At 59.5% G+C, this 20,543-nt stretch overlaps 2 protein-coding genes across 2 annotated transcripts; one reads left to right on the forward strand and one right to left on the reverse strand.

The window, feature by feature from the left end:
- Nucleotides 1–234: 234 nt before the first annotated feature.
- On the forward strand, nucleotides 235–2,597 carry LOC126652268 (alanine aminotransferase 1-like). The gene is made up of 2 exons (XM_050338948.1): nucleotides 235–455; nucleotides 2,408–2,597. The coding sequence occupies exons 1-2, from the start codon at nucleotides 250–252 to the stop codon at nucleotides 2,496–2,498; spliced, it is 297 nt and encodes a 98-aa protein (XP_050194905.1). The 5' UTR covers nucleotides 235–249; the 3' UTR covers nucleotides 2,499–2,597.
- Nucleotides 2,574–10,271, reverse strand: LOC126652269 (alanine aminotransferase 1-like). Its single transcript, XM_050338950.1, has 7 exons — nucleotides 9,754–10,271; nucleotides 8,060–8,193; nucleotides 7,784–7,955; nucleotides 6,375–6,530; nucleotides 4,390–4,498; nucleotides 2,827–3,006; nucleotides 2,574–2,620 (listed from the first exon to the last, which is right to left on the reverse strand). Exons 1-7 carry the CDS (start codon nucleotides 9,967–9,969, stop codon nucleotides 2,574–2,576), a joined length of 1,014 nt encoding a protein of 337 aa, XP_050194907.1. The 5' UTR covers nucleotides 9,970–10,271.
- Nucleotides 10,272–20,543: the final 10,272 nt, after the last annotated feature.

Raw genomic sequence — 20,543 nt, forward strand, 5'->3', positions numbered from 1 at the left:
TGACCAGGATCAATCCTGCTCCATGTGGGAGTGTCCAGGATCAATCCTGCTCCATGTGGGATTGGGTGGATCAATCCTGCTCCATGTGGGAGTGTCCAGCATCAATCCTGCTCCATGTGGGAGTGTCCAGGATCAATCCTGATCCATGTGGGACTGACCAGGATCAATCCTGATCCATGTGGGATTGGGTGGGCCCAATCCTGCTCCATGGGTGGGATCAATCCCGGGATCCCTGATTGTCCAGCTGGGATGAACACCGGAGCCCCTCTGCCCCACAAGGGGCTGATCCTGCTCCCCCCTCCCGTGGTGCTGATCCCAAATCCATCCCCTTTCCCTGGGCAGGCTCAGAACCAGGCCCCTGACATGTTCTTCTGCATGAGGCTGCTGGAGGAGACCGGAATCTGCGTCGTGCCCGGCAGCGGCTTCGGCCAGAGAGAGGGCACCTTCCACTTCCGGTCAGTGCCGGGGATCCCCCGCCCCAAAAACACCCTCCTCGTCCCAAAAAAAACCTCCTCATCCCAAAAAAACACTCCTCATCACAAAAAAACTCTTCCCATCCCAAAAAACCCCTTCCTATCCCAAAAAAAACCTTCCTATCCCAAAAAAACCCTTCCTATCCCAAAAAAACACTCCTCGTCCCAAAAAAACCCTTCCTATCCCAAAAAAACACTCCTCATCCCAAAAACACCCTCCTCAGCCCAAAAAAACCCTCCTCGTCCCAAAAAATCCCTTCCTATCCCAAAAAAACCTCCTCATTCCAAAAAAACCCTTCCTATCCCAAAAACACCCTCCTCGTCCAAAAACACCCTTCCCATCCCAAAAAAACTCTTCCTATCCCAAAAAAACCCTCCCCATCCCAAAAATACTTTCCCCATACCAAAAAAACTCTCCCCATCCCAAAACCCTCTCCAAAACCCAAAAAACCCCTTCCTATCCCAAAAAAACCCTTCCCATCCCAAAAAAACCCTTCCTATCCCAAAAAACTTCTCCAAAACACAAAAACCTCCTCCCCGTCCCAAAAAAACCCTCCCCATCCTAAAATCATCCTCCCCATCCCAAAAAAACTCTCCAAAACCCAAAAACCTCTTCCCATCCCAAAAAACTTCTCCCCATCCCAAAAAAACACTCCTCATCCCCAAAAAACACTTCCTATCCCAAAAAACCTCTCCCTATCCCAAAAAAACCCTTCGCATCCCAAAAACACCCTTCCTATCCCAAAAAAACCTTTCCTATCCCAAAAACACCCTCCTCGTCCCAAAAAAACCCTTCCCATCCCAAATACACCCTCCCCGTCCCAAATACCCCCTCCCCGTCCCAAAAAACTCTCCCCATGCCAAGAACCTCCTCCCATCCCCAAAACCCCCTCCCCATCCCAAAAAACTTCTCCAAAACACAAAAACCCCCTCCCCGTCCCAAAAAAACCCTACCCATCCTAAAATCATCCTCCCCATCCCAAAAAACCTCTCCAAAACCCAAAACCCCCTCCCATCCCAAAAACACCCTCCTCATCCCAAAAAACCTCTCCCCATCCCAAAAAAACCCCTCCCCATCCCAAAAAACCTCACCCCATCCCAAAAACCCCCTCCCCATCCCAAAAACCCCTTCCCCTCCCAAAAACCCCATCCCCAAAACCCCTTCCCCATCCCAAAAAACCCCCATCCCAAAAACCCTTCCCACCCCAAAATCCTCTCCCCACCCCAAAACCCCCTCCCTATCCCAAAAACCCCTCCCCATCCCAAAAACCCCTCCCCATCCCAAAATCCCCTTCCCCATCCCAAATACACCCTCCCCATCCCAAAAACCCCCTCCTCACCCCAAAAAACCTCTCCCCGTCCCAAATACCCCTCCCCGTCCCAAAACAACCTTCCCATCCCAACAACCCCCTCCCCATCCCAAAAACTCTCCCCATGCCAAGAACCTCCTGCCATCCCAAAAACCCCTCCCCATCCCAAAACCCCATCCCCAAAACCCCCTTCCCCATCCCAAAACCCCTCCCAAAAACCCCTCCCCATCCCAAAAACCCTTCCCATCCCAAAAACTCTCCCCATCCCTAAAAACCCCTTCCCATCCCAAAACACCCTCCCCATCCCAAAAACCCCTCCCCATCCCAAAAACCCCATCCCAAAAACCCCTTCCCCTCCCAAAAACCCTCCCCATCCCAAAAACCTCTCCCCACCCCAAAACCCCCTCCCTATCCCAAAAACCCCCTCCCATCCCAAAAACCCCCTCCCCACTCGGGATGAGCGCAGGAACGCAGCTGCCCCTGTGGAATGTGGGGAGGGGGCACAGCCGGGTCTGGGGGTGTCCTGGGTGGGGGTGTCCTGGGGTGTCCTGGGGGTGTCCTGGGGTATCCTGGGGAGGGTGTCCTGTCCCGCTGTTCCAACCCCCTCCCCAAATTTCCACGCAGGATGACGATCCTGCCGCCCACGGAGAAGCTGCAGGTGCTGCTGGAGAAGCTCAGCAGCTTCTACACCAAGTTCGTCAGGGAATTCTCTTAATGAGGGGGAGGGGTCTTCCGCCATCCCAGCACCCCCCACCGTGTCACCCCCACCCTCCGTGTCACCCCACTCGTGTCACCCCATCCCGGGTGGTCTCCAAGTGCCTTCCAAGCTCTTCCTGCCTTTCCGTGGGGTGGGAGGGGGGACACGAGGGGTTCTCTCCGTGTCCCAGGGCTGGTCCCCCTCCCCTCCCCCTCCCCTCCCCACCACTGTCCCCGTGTCCCCTGAGTGGGGTGGGGGTGACACAGGCACGGGGAGGGGGAGGGGCAGGGCAGGTCCCCCCAAAATAAAGGACAACACTGAGCAGCCACGTCACGTGTGGTGTCACCTCGGGCCTCGCCGTGGGGTTTGGGGGGCAACGAGAGGCTTTTGGGGTGGGGGCTTATTGGGGTGGGGAAGGCGAGGGGGAGTCCCCGGGGAGGAGAATTCCCGCAGGAATTGGGCGTGGAAGCGCACGAGGAGCTGCAGGACCCGCTCCAGCCTCTCCGGCGGCAGCAGCAGCGACAGCCTGGGGGCACCGGGGGCACCGGGGGGGCACGGGGTCACTCTGAACCCCCTAAACACACACAACTCCCTCATCCCGGGGGGACCCCAAAATCCCACCCCCAACAGCCCAAAATCCCAGCCCTTGACACCCAACACCCCCACCCCGATGGGACCCCAAAATCCCACCCCAACACCCCAACAGGACCCCCAAAATCCCACCCCTTGACACCAAACACCCCACCCCGGGGGGACCCCAAATCCCACCACAACAACCCCAAAATCCCAACACCCCCCACCCCAAGAGGAACCCCAAGATCCCAACATCCAACACCCTAAGAAGACCCCAAAATCCCACCCCTTGACACCCAACACCCCCACCCCGATGGGACCCCAAAATCCCACCACAACAACCCCAAAATCCCACCCCAAACAGGACCCCAAAATCCCACCCTTGACACCCAACACCCCACCCCCAACAGCCCAATGGGACCCCAAAATCCCACCACAACAACCCCAAAATCCCAACACCCCCCACCCCAAGAGGAACCCCAGGATCCCAACATCCAACACCCTAAGAAGACCCCAAAATCTCACCCCCCAACTCCAAAATCCCAGTCCTTGACACCCAACACCCCCACCCTGATTGGACCCCAAAATCCCACCCCAACATCCAAACAGGACCCCAAAATCCCAGCCCTTGACACCAAACACCCCCACTCCCATGGGACCCCAAAATCCCACCCCCAACACCCCAACAGGACCCCAAAAATCCCACCCCTTGACACCCAACACCCTCACCCCGGGGGGACCCCAAAATCCCACCACAACAACCCCAAAATCCCACCCCCAACACTCCAACAGGACCCCAAAAATCCCACCACAACAACCCCAAAATCCCACCCCCAACACTCCAACAGGACCCCAAAAATCCCACCACAACAACCCCAAAATCCCACCCCTTGACACCCAACACCCCCACCTCGATGGGACCCCAAATCCCACCACAACAACCCCAAAATCCCACCCCCAACACCCCAACAGGACCCCAAAAATCCCACCCTTGACACCCAACACCCCCACCCTGATGGGACCCCAAAATCCCACCCCCAACCCCAAAGATCCCACATCCCCAACACGGAACCCCATCCCCAACACCCCCACCCCAGCGGGACCCCAAAATCCCTTCAGCCCCCCACCCCAACTACTCCAAAATCCCAACCCCAACTCCCACCCTCAGCCCCCCATTTTGGGTGTCCCCACCCCCACATTTCGGGTGCCCCCACCCTCAGCCCCCATTTTGGGTGTCCCCCACCCCCACATTTTGGGTGCCCCACCCTCAGCCCCCCATTTTGGGTGTCCCCACCCCCCATTTCAGGTGCCCCCGTGCCCCAGGGGTCCCCCGTACCCCAGGTGGGAGCCCCCCGTGCCCGGAAGTGGCTCCCTGGGGTCACCGCCAGCCCCGTGAGCTCCTCCAGCCGCCGGCAGAAGAAACGGTCGGGCTGCAGCGACAGCGCCTGGGGACACGCGTGGGGACACGGACATGGGGACACGCGTGGGGACACGGACATGGGGACAGGGACAGGGACACGCGTGGGGACAGGGACAGGGACACGCGTGGGGACACGGACATGGGGACAGGGACAGGGACACGCGTGGGGACAGGGACAGGGACACACGTGGGGACAGGGACAGGGACAGGGACGTGGGGACAGGGACGTGGGGACAGGGACGTGGGGACAGGGACAGGGACATGGGACACGCGTGGGGACAGGGACAGCGCCTGGGGACACGTGTGGGGACAGGGACAGGGGACACGCGTGGGGACACGGACAGGGACACGTGTGGGGACAGGGACACGCGTGGGGACAGGGACAGGGACGTGGGGACAGGGACACGCGTGGGGACAGGGACAGGGACGTGGGACAGGGACAGCGCCTGGGGACACGCGTGGGGACACGGACAGGGACACGCGTGGGGACAGGGACAGGGACGTGGGGAGAGGGACAGCGCCTGGGGACACGCGTGGGGACAGAGACAGGGACGTGGGACAGGGACGTGGGACACGCGTGGGGACAGCGCCTGGGGACAGGGACAGAGCCTGGGGAGACGCGTGGGGACACGGACAGGGACACGCGTGGGGACAGGGACAGGGGGACAGGGACAGGGACACGTGTGGGGATAGGGACAGGGACGTGGGCACAGGGACAGCGCCTGGGGACACGCGTGGGGACAGGGACAGAAACGTGGGCACAGGGACAGGGACACGCGTGGGGACAGGGATAGGGACGTGGGACACGTGTGGGGACAGGGACACGCGTGGGGACAGGGATAGGGACATGGGCACAGGGACATGGGGACAGGGACAGGGGACAGGGACATGGGCACAGGGACAGCGCCTGGGGACACGCGTGGGGACAGGGACATGGGGACAGGGACGTGGGGACAGGGACAGGGACGTGGGACACGCGTGGTGACAGGGACAGCGCCTGGGGAGACGCGTGGGGACAGGGACAGGGACAGCACTGGGGACACGCGTGGGCACAGGGATACGCAGAGGGACAGGGGACAGTTGGGACCGGGCACAGGGGACATGGGGAGACAGCCAGGACTGGAGGGGACAGGGGGGAGACTGGGGGGGACAGAACGGCTGGGACAGGGAGGGGAAAAGGGGATTTGGGGGAGGGGGCCCCGAGGGGGGACCCTGTCCCCAGGGTGTCCCCTGTCCCCAGGGTGCCCCCTTCCCCATGGCCCCGGGATATCCTGAGTCCCCAAGACCCCCCACAACACCAGGATCCCCCATATCCCAGGATGTCCCATGTCCCCAGGATCCCTCATTCCCAGTCCCCCGTGTCCCCAGTCCCCCTCCCCACAGAGCCGTGTCCCCCTCCTCTCTCCCCCCGAGGTCCTCTCCAGACCCCTCCCCGTCCCTCCCTGTCCCCACTGTCCATCCATCCCCCGTGTCCCCAGTGTTCCCAGTGTCCCCAGTGTCCCCCAGTGCCCCCAGCCCCCAGTGTCCCCATTCCCCAGTGCCCCATTCCCCCAGTGTCCCGTGTCCCCAGTGTCCCCAGTGCCCTCAGTGCCCCCCCAGTGCCCCCACTCCCCAGTGCCCCCATTCCCCCAGTGTCCCCAGCCCCCAGTGTCCCCAGCCCCCCCATTGTCCCCAGTGCCCCCACTCCCCCAGTCCTCCCCAGGGTCCCCACTGTCCCCAGTGCCCCCAGTGTCCCCACTCCCCCAGTGTCCCCAGCCCCGCCAGCGTCCCCAGTGTCCCCACTCCCCAGTGCCCCCATTGTCCCCAGTGTCCCCAAGTGCCCCCAGTGCCCCCAGTGTCCCCAGTCCCCCCAGTGTCCCCAGTCCCCCCATCCCCCCGCTGTCCCCGTGTCCCGCTCTGACCGTGGCGCAGCTCCGGGCGCGGGGGGGGATGTGGATGCGGGGGAAGGCGCGGGGCCCCCCGGCCAGGGGCGGGCAGCGCATCCCGGGGGTCCCGCCCAGCACCTCCTGCACCCGCCGCGCGTTCCGCGCCAGAGCCCGGCACAGCTCCCGCCGGTGCTGCCACGGCACGCGTGGGAATGAGGGATGGATTGATTGATTGGGGGATGGAATGTGCCCAGAGCCCGGCACAGCTCCCGGCACAGCTCCTGGCACAGCTCCCGCCGGGGCTGCCACGGCACGCGTGGGAATGAGGGATTGATTGATTGATTGGGGGCATGGAATGTGGCCAGAGCCCGGCACAGCTCCCGGCACAGCTCCCGCCGGTGCTGCCACGGCACGCGTGGGAATGAGGGATTGATTGATTGGGGGCATGGAATGTGGCCAGAGCCCGGCACAGCTCCCGGCACAGCTCCCGGCACAGCTCCCGCCGGTGCTGCCACGGCACGCGTGGGAATGAGGGATTGATTGATTGGGGGCATGGAATGGGTTAAATGGGATGGGATTGGGATTGGGGTGGGATGGGACAGGATCACAGCTCAAACCCCAGCGGTGCTGGGGCAAGGGGGGAGATTGGGATTAGGGTGAAATTTGGATTGGGGAGGGGTTGGGATAACGGGATGGGACAGGGTGGGGATTGTGATGGGATTTGGGTGGGGATTGTGGTGGGATTGGGATGGGATTTGGATTAGGATTGTGATGATATTGGGATTGGGATTGCGATGGGATTGGGATTGGGATTGGATTGGGATTGTGATGATATTGGGATTGGGATTGCGATGGGATTGGGATTAGGATTGGATTGGGATTGGGATGATATTGGGATTGGGATTGCGATGGGATTGGGATTGGGGATGGGATTGGGATGGAATGGGATTGGGAAGGATGGGATAACGGGGTGGGCTAAAGGGGATGGGATGGGATGAGATTGGGATAATGGGATGGGATTGGGAGAGGGGTGGGATTGGGTCTGGGGTGTAACATGGCCAGATCCAGGCTGGGAATGGATGGGATGGGATGGGATGAGATGGGATGGGATGGGATTGGTGGGGGGACTGGGATGGGATGGATGGGACTGGAATGGATTGGGGGTGAGGATGGGATTGGGATGGGACTGGGACTGGGGTGGGATTGGGATAATGGGATGGGACTGGGATAATGGGATGGGACTGGGATAATGGGATTGGCAGAGATGGGGTGGGATGGGGAGGGATGAGGTGGGATTGGGATAATGGGGATGGGAGTGGGATGGGGTAGAGTGGAATTAGGATAATTGGATGGGATGGGGAGGGGTGGGACTGGGATTAGGGTGGGTGGAATGAGTATGGGATCGGGATGGGGATGGGATGGAATGGAATAATCACTCCCCTCACCTCCTGCACGGCCTCGTAGGCAGAATCCGGGGATTTGGGGGTGTCCATGGCCACCTCCAGCATGGCCTGGCCCAGGATCGGGGGATACACCGACATCCCCCACGTGTAGAAACCCTTCAGGACGCTCCGGTCGACGTTCACCAGGTCGAAAAATCCCGCCCGGAACCCTCCCCTGGGACACAGCGGGATGGGAAGCGCCGGCAAAGGGCGGGATTTAGGGATTTAGGGGCGGGATTTAGGGATTTAGGGGCGGGATTTGGGGAGGATCCCACTCACCCCGCCATCCCTTTGGACAGGGAGTAGAAGGAGATGAGCTGGACAGAGCGGGACAGAGGAGCCCCCGCCTCGCCCAGCACCCGGCGGAACGACAGGAACGGCCGAGCCGGGTCAAAGCAGCGCTCCTGATGCACCTGGAACGGGGAAAACCGGGATGGAAACGGGATAGAAGGGAGGCAAATGGGATAGAGGGGAGGGAAATGGGATAGAGGGGAGGGAAATGGGATAAGGGGGGTGGAAATGGGATAAGGGGGGTGGAAATGGGATAAGGGGGGTGGAAATGGGATAAAGGGGAGGGAAATGGGATAAGAGGGGTGGAAATGGGATAAGAGGGGTGGAAATGGGATAGAGGGATTGGAAATGGGATAAGGGGGGTGGAAATGGGATAAGAGGGGTGGAAATGGGATAGAGGGATTGGAAATGGGATAAGGGGGGTGGAAATGGGATAAGAGGGATGGAAATGGGATAAGAGGGATGGAAATGGGATAAGGGGGGTGGAAATGGGATAAAAGGGATGGAAATGGGATAAGAGGGGTGGAAATGGGATAAGAGGGGTGGAAATGGGATAATGGGGATGGAAATGGGAGAACGGGGATGGAAATGGGAGAACAGGGATGGAAATGGGATAAGGGGGGTAGAAATGGGATAAAAGGGATGGAAATGGGATAAAGGGGATGGAAATGGGATAGGGGGGATGGAAATGGGATAAAGGGGATGGAAATGGGATAAGGGGGGTGGAAATGGGATAAGGGGAGTGGAAATGGGATAAAGGGGATGGAAATGGGATAGGGGGGATGGAAATGGGATAAGGGGGGTGGAAATGGGATAAAGGGGATGGAAAAGGGATAAAGGGGATGGAACAGGGATAACGGGGATGGAAACGGGATAAGGGGGAGGGAAATGGGATAAGGGGGGTGGAAATGGGATAATGGGGATGGAAATGGGATAAAGGGGAGGGAACAGGGATAATGGGGATGGAAATGGGATAATGGGGCTGGAAAAAGGATAATGGGAGGAAATGGGGCTGGAAAAAGGATAATGGGGGCACTGGGGGGAGGAAATAAGGTGGGAATAGGGCAGGGAGTGCCCTGGGCACGGGGTGGGCACTGGGACAGGGAAATGGGGCTGGGAAAGGGTAATGGGTGAACTGGGGGGCAATGGGATGGGAATGGGGCAGGGGGTGCCCTGGGCACGGGGTGGGCTCTGGGATGGGAATGGGGCAGGGGGTGCCCTGGGCACTGGGTGGGCACTGGGAAAGGGGTAATGGGTGAACGGGGGGGTAATGGGATGGGAATGGGCCAGGGGGTGCCCTGGGCACTGGGAAAGGGGGCAATGGGATGGGAATGGGGCAGGGGGTGCCCTGGGCACAGGGTGGGCACTGGGACAGGGCAATGGGGCTGGGAAAGGGGGTAATGGGATGGGAATGGGGCAGGGGGTGCCCTGGGCACTGGGTGGGCACTGGGAAAGGGGTAATGGGTGAACTGGGGGGCAATGGGATGGGAATGGGGCAGGGGGTGCTCTGGGAATGGGATGGGCACTGGGATGGGGTAATGGGGCTGGGAAAGGGGGCAATGGGTGAACTGGGGGGCAATGGGATGGGAATGGGGCAGGGGGTGCCCTGGGCAGGGGGTGGGCACTGGCCCAGGGCAATGGGGGGGTCGCCCCCAGCCCCAAAGCCCCCGGCCCTGCCCCACCTCGTCCGCCAGCAGCAGGAGGGGCTCCTCGGCCGCCAGGCCCAGCACGGCCTCCATGTCCCCCCGGCTGAGCACCTGCCCTGCGGGAACACAGCCGGGAACGGGAGGGGGTGGGAATGGGGATTGAACCACCGGGAATGGGGTGGGATGGGAATGGGGATGGAATGGGAATGGGGGCACTGAGGCACCGGGAATGGGGATGGGGACTGAACCCATGAATGAGAATGGGAATAGGAATGGGGGGACTGAGCCTGGGAATGGGGACTGAATCACTGGGAATGGGAATGGGAATGGGGACTGATCCTGGGAATGGGAACTGAGCCTGGGAATGGGGATGGGGGGACTGAGCCCAGGAATGGGAATGGGAATGGGGACTGAGCCCGGGAATGGGAATGGGGGGACTGAGCCTGGGAATGGGGACTGAACCACCGGGAATGGGAATGGGGGGATTGAGCCTTGGAATGGGGACTGAATCACTGGGAATAGGAATGGGGACGGGGCCTGCAAATGGGAATGGGGGGGGTTAAACTGAACCACTGGGAATGGGAATGAGGGGGTTAAACTGAGCCACTGGGAATGGGAAGGGGGGGACTGAGCCTGGGAATGGGAATGGGGGGGACTGAACCCATGAATGGGAATGGGAATGGGAATGGGGATGGGGATGGGAATGGGAATGGAGATTGAGCCCAGGAATGGGAATGAGAATGGAGACTGAGCCTGGGAATGGGAATGGAGGCTGAGCCTGGGAATGGGAATGGGAATGTGGGGACTGAGCCTGGGAATGGGAATGGAGACTGAGCCCGGGAATGGGAATGGGAGGACTGAGCCTGGGAATGGGAATGGGGACTGAAGCCCAGGAATGGGAATGGGGGGACTGAGCCTGGGAATGGGAATGGGGGGACTGAGCCTGGGAATGGGGACTGAACCACCAGGAATGGGAATGGGAATGGGGACTGAGCCGGGAATGGGAATGGGAGAGCTGGGAATGGGGACTGAACACCGGGAATGGGAATGGGAATGGGGACTGAGCCCAGGAATGGGAATGGGGGGACTGAGCCCAGGAATGGGAATGGGAATGAGGACTGATCCAGGAATGGGAATGGGGACTGAGCCCAGGAATGGGAATGGGAATGGAGGCTGAGCCCGGGAATGGGAATGGGGACTGAGGCACCGGGAATGGGAATGGAGACTGAGCCTGGGAATGGGAACTGAGCCTGGGAATGGGAATGGGGGGACTGAGCCTGGGAATGGGGACTGAACCACGAATGGGAATGGGAATGGGGACTGAGCCTGGGAATGGGAATGGGGACTGAGCCTGGGAATGGGAATGGGAATGGGGGACTGAGCCGAAATGGGAATGGGGACTGAAGACCGGGAATGGGAATGGGAATGGGGACTGAGCCTGGGAATGGGAATGGGGGGCTGAGCCGGGAATGGGAATGGGACTGAGCCTGGGAATGGGAATGGAGACTGAGCCGGGAATGGGAATGGGGACTGAACCACGGGAATGGGAATGGGAATGGGAGACTGAGCCTGGGAATGGGAATGGGGGACTGAACCCAGGAATGGGAATGGGAAGAGACTGAGCCGAATGGGATGGGACTGAGCCTGGGAATGGGAATGGAGACTGAGCCCGGGAAGGGGAATGGGAATGGAGACTGAGCCTGGGAATGGGAATGGGAATGGGGACTGAGCCTGGGAATGGGAATGGAGGCTGAGCCCGGGAATGGGAATGGAGGCTGAGCCCGGGAATGGGAATGGAGGCTGAGCCTGGGAATGGGAATGGAGGCTGAGCCTGGGAATGGGAATGGAGACTGAGCCTAGGAATGGGAGACTGAGCCTGGGAATGGGAATGGGGGGACTGAGCCTGGGAATGGGGACTGAACCACCAGGAATGGGAATGGGAATGGGGACTGAGCTGCAAATGGGAATGGAGACTGAAACACTGGGAATGGGAATGGGAATGGGGGACTGAGCCGGGAAATGGGAATGGGGACTGAGGCACCAGGAATGGGAATGGGAATGGGAATGGAGACTGAGCCTGGGAATGGGGATGGAGGCTGAGCCCGGGAATGGGAATGGGGACTGAGCCCAGGAATGGCAATAGGAATGGGGGGACTGAGCCTGGGAACGAGGACTGAACCACCGGGAATGGGAATGGGAACTGAGCCTGGGAATGGGAATGGAGACTGAGCCTGGGAATGGGGACTGAACCACCGGGAATGGGAATGGGAATGGAGACTGAGCCTGGGAATGGGAATGGAGGCTGAGCCTGGGAATGGGAATGGAGACTGAGCCTGGGAATGGGGATGGGGAATGAACCCAGGAATGGGAATGGGAATGGGAATGGAGACTGAGCCTGGGAATGGGAATGGAGGCTGAGCCTGGGAATGGGAATGGAGACTGAGCCTGGGAATGGGAATGGGGACTGAGCCTGGGAATGGGAATGGAGACTGAGCCTGGGAATGGGAATGGGGACTGAACCACCGGGAATGGGGGGACTGAGCCGGGAAATGGGAATGGGGGACTGAGGCACCAGGAATGGGAATGGGGAATGAACCCAGGAATGGGAATGGGAATGGGAAGGAGGACTGAGCTGCAAATGGGAATGGGGACTGAAACACCGGGAATGGGAATGGGAATGGGGGACTGAGCCGGGAAATGGGAATGGGGACTGAGGCACCAGGAATGGGAATGGGAATGGGAATGGGAATGGAGACTGAGCCTGGGAATGGGGATGGAGGCTGAGCCCGGGAATGGGAATGGGGACTGAGCCCAGGAATGGCAATAGGAATGGGGGGACTGAGCCTGGGAACGAGGACTGAACCACCGGGAATGGGAATGGAGACTGAGCCTGGGAATGGGAATGGAGGCTGAGCCTGGGAATGGGAATGGGGACTGAGCCCAGGAATGGCAATAGGAATGGGGGTCTGAGCCTGGGAACGAGGACTGAACCACCGGGAATGGGAATGGAGACTGAGCCTGGGAATGGGGACTGAATCACTGGGAATGGGAATGGGAATGGGGACTGAGCCTGGGAATGGGGATGGGGACTGAGCCTGGGAATGGGGATGGGGAATGAACCCAGGAATGGGAATGGGGACTGAGCCTGGGAATGGGAATGGAGACTGAGCCTGGGAATGGGAATGGAGACTGAGCCTGGGAATGGGAATGGGGACTGAACCACCGGGAATGGGACTGGGGGACTGAGCCGGGAAATGGGAATGGGGAATGAACCCAGGAATGGGAATGGGAATGGAGGCTGAGCCCGGGAATGGGAATGGGGACTGAGTCCAGGAATAGCAATAGGAATGGGGGGACTGAGCCTGGGAATGGGGACTGAACCACCGGGAATGGGAATGGGAATGGGGACTGAGCCTGGGAATGGGAATGGAGGCTGAGCCCAGAAATGGGAATGGGGACTGAGCCTGGGAATAGGGATGGGGACTGAGCCTGGGAATGGGGACTGAATCACTGGGAATGGGAATGGGAATGGGGACTGAGCCTGGGAATGGGAATGGGGACTGAACCACCGGGAATGGGAATGGGGGGACTGAGCCTGGGAATGGGAATGGGGACTGAGCCTGGGAATGGGAATGAGAATGGAGACTGAGCCTGGGAATGGGAATGGGAATGGGGACTGAACCCAGGAATAGGAATGAGAATGAGGTTGCATTTCAGATCTGAGGTATTCACATCAGCATTCCTAGATCCTTCAGCATATTCTGAAGAATATCCTGTGTATTCCTACATCTTGAGCCACCTCATCTCTATATTCTATAATCTGGTAGAGGAATTTATCCCTATTCTAAGATCCTATTCCTTAGTATCTCCCAGCATCTCCCAAACATCTTTGTAAATCTCACATCCCAGTACTCACAGATCCTGAGTAGGTCTCCAGCACCTCCCATATTCTTTGATCTCTGCATTCTTTGTATTCCAGCCACATTCCCGATATCCCGGTAGTATTCCTGGACCCTCTCGGCATTCTCAGGATCCCCCAGCATTCCCGGTATCCCGAAGCATTCCCGATATCCCCCGGCATTCCCGGCATCCCGAGGCATTCCCGATATCCCCCGGCATTCCCAACATCTTGCAGCATTCCCAGCATCCCGAGGCATTCCCAATATCCCGTGGCATTCCCGGCATCCCCCGGCATTCCTGGCATTCCCGATATCCCCCAGCATTCCCGATATCCCGAGGCATTCCCGGCATCCCACGGCATTCCCGGCATTCCTGGCATCCCGAGGCATTCCCAGGATCCCTAGGCATTCCCGGCATTCCCGATATCCTGAGGCATTCCCAGCATCCCGAGGCATTCCTGGTATCCCGAGGCATTCCCGGTATCCCCCGGCATTCCCGATTATCCCGCGGCATTCCCGGCATCCCAAGGCATTCCTGATATCCCGAGGCATTCCCAGCATCCCGAGGCATTCCCAATATCCAGAGCCATTCCCGATATCCCGAGGCATTCCCGATATCCCCCGGCATTCCCGGCATCCCAAGGCATTCCCGATATCCCGAGACATTCCCAGCATCCCGCGGCATTCCCGATATCCTGAGGTATTCCCGATATCCCCCGGCATCCCGAGGCATTCCCGGCATCCCCCGGCATTCCCAGGATCCCGAGGCATTCCCGATATCCTGAGGCATTCCCGATATCCCGAGGCATTCCTGATATCCCGTGGCATTCCCAGCATTCCAGGGATCCCGAGGCATTCCCGATATCCCCCGGCATTCCCAAGGCATTCCCGGCATCCCCCACCATTCCCATATCCCGCGGCATTCCCGATATCCTCCCGGCATTCCCGGCATCCCCCGACATTCCCAGGATCCCGAGGCATTCCCGATATCCCGAGGCATTCCCGGCATTCCTGATATCCCGCGGCATTCCCGGCATCCCGAGGCATTCCCGGCATCCCCCGGCATTCCTGATATCCCGAGGCATTCCCGGCATCCCACGGCATTCCCAGCATTCCCATGGCATTCCCGATATCCCGTGGCATTCCCAGCATTCCAGGGATCCCGAGGCATTCCCAGGATCCCCCGGCATTCCTGGCATCCCCTGGCATTCCGAGGCATTCCCGATATCCCGCGGCATTCCCGGCATCCCGAGGCATTCCCAGGATCCCCCGGCATTCCCGAGATATTCCCGGCATCCCACGGCATTCCCAACATCCCGAGGCGTTCCCGGCATTCCCGACATTCCCGACATTCCCGACATTCCCGTTACCTGCCGCAGGATCGCCGGGGCCCCGTCGGTGACGTCAGGGACGAACTGAGGGGTGGGAGGGGGACTACGGGGGGTCAGGGGGTCACCCCACTCTGTCCCTCCCCCTCCTCCCTTTCCCCTGAATCCCAGGAATGTGGAATGGGGATGGAGGAGCCTCCTGGGATACCCCGAGGTGGCCGCTTGGGAATGGGGTCCTCATGGGGTCCCACGGGTGTCTGGGTGACCCTGGGGGTCCGTCTGGGTCACCTGGGGTCCTCGTGGGGGTCCCGCGGTGTCTGTGGGTCCCTGTGGCTCTGGGTGACCCTGGGGTCCCGTGGGGTCTCTGGGTCCCAGTGGGGGTCCTGTGGGTGTTTGGGTGTTCCTGGACCTGGGGTCCCACGGGTGTCCAGGGTCCCTGTGGGGCCTCGGGTGACTCCTGGGGTCCCTGGGGGTCTCTGGGTCCCAGGGGGTCCTGTGGGGCTCTGGGTGACCCTGGGGTCCTGTGGGTCTCTGGGTCCCAGTGGGGGTCCTGGGGATGTCAGGTGTCCTCGGGATGCCTGGGTGACTCTGGGGTCCCAGCCTGGGGTGTCTGGGTGACCCTGGGGTCCTGTGGGGATCTGGTGTCCCTTGGGGTCCCACGGGTGTCTATGGGTCCCCGTGGGCTCTGGGTGACCCTGGTCCCTGGGGTCTGTTGCTCCCTGGGTGACCCTGGGGGTCCTGTAGGGATCTGGGGGTGTCCCTGGGGGTCCCTGGGGGTCTCACCCGTGCTAGCCTCTCCGGTGCCGCCACCCATCTCTGCAGGGGTCCCCAGGGCCGGGGTCCCTGATGCCCCTGCTGAGGCTCCCTGGCTGCCATTGGCAGGATCCGTGAGCCCTGGGCACTCCTGCGGAAGGGCGGGGCTAATGTTTTGGGGTCCTGGCTAATGACTAAGGCCTGCTAATGATTAGGTCGTGGTGGGCGGGGTCCGGTCTGTCCTCTGTGCCCATCCGGGTCGTGGCCACCCCAGGGCCTGCCTCGTGCCCTGGGCACTCCCCGGGCGATCTCAACCCCCATTTCTCCCCGGTGCCCCCCAAAATCCCATTTTCCTGCCCCATTTCCCTGTCCCATTGTCCACCCCATTCCCAACGCATCCCTCTCCCATTTCCTCTTTTCCTCCCCATTTCCCCCAGTATCCCCTTTCCCAGTTCCATTTTCCCTGCCCCATTTCCCTGTCCCATTGTCCACCCCATTCCCAGCGCATCCCTCTCCCATTTCCCTCCTCTTTCTCCCCATTTCCCCGGTGCCCCCAAATCCCATTTTCCTGCCCCGCCTCCTGTCCCATTGTCCACCCTCATTCCCAGCTGCATCCCTCTCCCATTTCCCTCTCTTTCTCCCATTTCCCGGTGCCCCCAAAATCCCATTTTTCCCACCCTACTTCCTCCTGCCCTGCCCCTGTCCCATTGTCCACCCCATTCCCAGCGCATCCTCTCCCATTTCCTCTTTTCCTCCCCATTTCCCAGTATCCCCTTTCCCAGTCCCATTTCCTGTCCTATTGTCCACCCCATTCCCAGCGCATCCCTCTCCCATTTCCCTTTCTTTCCTCCCCATTTCCCGGTCCCCCCAAAATCCCATTTTCCTCCCCATTTCTGTCCCATTGTCCACCCTATTCCCAGCGCATCCCTCTCCCATTTCCTCTGTCTTTCCTCCCCATTCCCCCCAAAATCCCTTTCCCAGTCCCATTTTCCTGCCCTCCTCTCGTCCCATTGACCACCCCATTCCCAGCGCATCCTCTCCCATTTCCCCCTCTTTTCTCCCCATTTCCCCCAAAATCCCATTTTCCAGTCCCATTTTCCCTGCCCTGCCCCTGTCCCATTGTCCACCCCATTCCCAGCGCGATCCTCTCCCATTTCCCTTTCTCTCCCCCATTTCCCCGGTGCCCCCCAAATCCCATTTTCCCTGCCCCATTTCCCCTGCCCCTGCCTCTGTCCTATTTTCCACCCGCATTCCCAGCTCATCCCTCTCCCATTTCCCCTCTTCCTCCCCATTTCCCCCAATATCCCTTTCCAGTCCCATTTCTGCTCTGCCCTGTCCTACTGTCCACCCCATTCCCAGCATCATCCTCTCCCATTTCCTCTTTCTCCCCATTTCCCCAAAATCCTCATTTTTCTCAGCTTCATTTCTCTGCCCCCTCCTCTATCCATTGTCCACCTCATTCCCAGCGCATCCCTCTCCCATTTCCTCTTTTCCTCCCCATTTCCCCCAATATCCCCTTTTCCCAGTCCCATTTCCCTGCTCCGCCCCTGTCCCATTGACCACCCCATTCCCAGCGCATCCCTCTCCCATTTCCCCGCTCTTTTCCTCCCCATTTCCCAAAAATCCCTCTTCCCAGTCCCATTCTGACCGTCGCCGTTCCTGTCCCGTGTCCCTGGGCTGGCACCACCTCCTGGCACTGCTCCCCCGTGCCTGCCCGGGCAATGGCGGCCTCTGAGGGACCTTGGGGACAGCGGGGACACCGCAGCGCCTGGAGGGCAGCGGCGATGACGCTCATTCCATGGGACACGCTCCCATTCCTGTCCCACGCCAGGTACCCTCGGGAATGGCGCTCCTGTATTCCCAGGGACAATCCCACCCTCAATTCCCCCGGGAATGTCGCCCCCGTGTCCCTGGGGACAATCCCACTCCTCAATTCTCCCCGGGAATGTCACCCCCGTGTCCCTGGGGACAATCCCACTCTCACTCTCCCTGGAATCACCCCGTGTCCCTGGGGACAATCCTAATCCTCAATTCCCCCGGGAATGTCACCCCCGTGTCCCCAGGGACAATCCTAATCCTCAATTCCCCTGGAATGTCACTCCCGTGTCCCCAGGACAATCCTAATCCTCAATTCCCCCCGGGAATGTCACCCCCGTGTCCCCAGGGACAATCCTAATCCTCAATTCCCCCCGGGAATGTCCCCCCCGTGTCCCTGGGCTCAATCCCGCTCCCCTTTCCCAGGTTTTGGCCGCCTGTGCTTATCCTGAATTATTGGACACTCCCACGTTTCCTGAGGCCGTGCGGGAGCGGGCGCGGAGGATCCTGCGGGAGATGGATGCAGGAAATATCGGTGGGATCGCGGGGGTCCGGGGTTTGGGGGTCCTGGCGGGGTTTGGGGGTCCTGGCGGGTTTGAGTCACCCCGCAGGGTTTGGAGGGTGCTGGGGTGGGGGTCGAGGTTCCACGGGGCGCCCAGTGTGGGACTGCCCAAGGGGGTCTGGTGATGTGGGGTGCCTGCTGGAGTTTTGGGGTGCCTAGAGCTGTGGGGTGCACCCAAAACAATTTACTGAGGTGCCTGTTTAGAGTTATGGGGTGCCCATTTTATTTATGGGGTGCCCGTTTGAATTGTGGGGTGTCCATTTTATTTATGGGGTGTCTGGACCCTTGGGGTGCCCCAGAACAACCCACGAGGTGCCCGTTGGAGTTATGGGGTGCCTGACCTTGAGGTGCCCCAGAACAACCCATGGGTGCCTGCTAGAGTTATGGGGTGCCATTTTATTATGTGCCCAGACCCTTGGGGCTCGGAACAACCCAAGTCCCGGGTGTTTCAGACCCTTGGGGTGTCCTAGAATAACCCATGTAAGCCTGTTTAGAGCAGGATGCCATTTTATTTATGGGTGCCTAGACCTCGGGGTACCCTAGAACAACCCATGGGGTGCCCATTTGAATTATGGGGTGTCCATTTGAGTTCTGGGGTGCCCAGACCTTTGGGGTGCCCCAGAACAACCCACGGGGGTGCCCAAGCTGAGCTATGGGGTGTCCATTTTATTTATGGGGTGCTCCAGACCGCCCGTTGAGTTATGGGGTGTCCATTTTATTTATGGGGTGTCTGGACCCTTGGGGTACCCTAGAACAAGTCACGAGGTGCCCGTTGGAGTTATGGGGTGCCTGGACCTTTGAGGTGCCCCAGAACAACCTCAGGTGCCCGTTTATATTATGGGGTGCCATTTTATTTATGGGGTGCCCAGACCCTTGGGGTACCCTAGAACAACCCATGGGGTGCCCATTTGAATTATGGGGTGTCCATTTGAGTTCTGGGGTGCCCAGACCTTTGGGGTGCCCCAGAACAACCCATGGGGTGCCCGTTTAGAGTTATGGGGTGTCCATTTTATTTATGGGGTGCCCAGACCCTTGGGGTACCCTAGAACAACCCATGGGTGCCATTTGAATTATGGGGTGTCCATTTGAGTCTGGGGTGCCCAGACCTTTGGGTGCCCCGGAACAACCACGTCAGTGGCTATGGGTGTCCATTTATTTATGGGGTGCCCAGACCCTTGGGGTACCCTAGAACAAGTCACGAGGTGCCCGTTGGAGTTATGGGGTGCCCAGACCTTTGGGGTGCCCTCAGAACAACCCATGGGGTGCCCATTTTATTTATGGGGTGCCCATTTTATTTATGGGGTGCCCAGACCTTTGGGATGCCCCAGAACAATCCATGGGTGCCCGTTGGAGTTATGGAGTGTCATTTGGGTTATGGGGTGCCCATGCCTTTGGGGTGCCCCAGAACAACCCACGGGGTGCCTGTTGGAGTTATGGGGTGCCATTTGGGTTATGGGGTGCCCATGCCTTTGGGGTGCCCCAGAACAACCCACGGGGTGCCTGTTGGAGTTATGGGGTGTCCATTTGAGTTATGGGGTGCCCAGACCCTTGGGGTGCCCCAGAACAACCCATGGGGTGCCTGTTTGATTTATGGGGTGCCCATTTTATTTATGGGGTGCCCATGCCTTTGGGGTACCCTAGAACAAGTCACGAGGTGCCCGTTTGAATTATGGGGTGTCCATTTGAGTTATGGGGTGCCCAGACCCTTGGGGTGCCCCAGAACAATCCATGGGTGCCCGTTTGAGTTATGGGGTGTCCATTTTATTTATGGGTGCCCAGATCTTTGGGGTGCCCTCAGGACAACCCACGGGGCACCCTTTTGATTTATGGGGTGCCCGTTTGAGGTATGGGGTGCCCGGACTTTTGGGGTGCCCTCAGGGCAATCCATGGGGTGCCCATTTGAGTTATGGGGTGCCCCCAAACAATATATCGGGTGTCCGTTTGATTTATGGGGTGCCCAGCCCCTTGGAGTGCCCGTTTGATTTATGGGGTGTCCGTTTGATTTATGGGGTACCCGTTTGATTTATGGGGTGCCCAGCCCCTTGGGGTGCCCCTTTGATTTATGGGGTGCCCCTTTGATTTATGGGGTGCTCAACCCCTTGGGGTGCCCGTTTGATTTATGGGGTGTCCATTTGAATTATGGGGTGCTCAGCCCCTTGGGGTGCCCGTTGGATTTATGGGGTGCCCGTTTGATTTATGGGGTGCCCGTTTGATTTATGGGGTGCCCAGCCCCTTGGGGTGCCCGTTTGATTTATGGGGTTCCCAACCCCTTGGGGTGTCCGTTTGATTTATGGGGTGCCCACAGCCCCTTGGGGTGCCCGTTGGATTTATGGGGTGCCCGTTTGATTTATGGGGTACTCAACCCCTTGGGGTGCCCGTTTGATTTATGGGGGGCCTGTTTGATTTATGGGGTGCCCGTTTAATTTATGGGGTTCCCGTTTGATTTATGGGGTGTCCGTTTGATTTATG

Source organism: Myiozetetes cayanensis, unplaced genomic scaffold (assembly GCF_022539395.1).
Source record: "Myiozetetes cayanensis isolate MyiCay16 unplaced genomic scaffold, myiCay2020 scf738, whole genome shotgun sequence".
In the NCBI taxonomy this organism is placed as follows: domain Eukaryota; kingdom Metazoa; phylum Chordata; class Aves; order Passeriformes; family Tyrannidae; genus Myiozetetes; species Myiozetetes cayanensis.

What these genes read in the sequence shown, in the direction of transcription:
- LOC126652268 (XM_050338948.1), top strand. Translation starts at nt 250, where the DNA reads ATGAACACCGGAGCCCCTCTGCCCCACAAGGGGCTGATCCTGCTCCCC. An exon ending in GAGGGCACCTTCCACTTCCG is followed by an intron (nt 456 to 2,407) that starts GTCAGTGCCGGG and finishes ATTTCCACGCAG; the next exon opens with GATGACGATCCTGCCGCCCA.
- LOC126652269 (XM_050338950.1), bottom strand. Translation starts at nt 9,969, where the DNA reads ATGGGTTCAGTCCCCATCCCCATTCCCGGTGCCTCAGTGCCCCCATTC. An exon ending in TCCTGCTGCTGGCGGACGAG is followed by an intron (nt 8,194 to 9,753) that starts GTGGGGCAGGGC and finishes TCCCCGTTCCAG; the next exon opens with GTGCATCAGGAGCGCTGCTT. An exon ending in CTGTCCAAAGGGATGGCGGG is followed by an intron (nt 7,956 to 8,059) that starts GTGAGTGGGATC and finishes GCTGTGTCCCAG; the next exon opens with GGGAGGGTTCCGGGCGGGAT.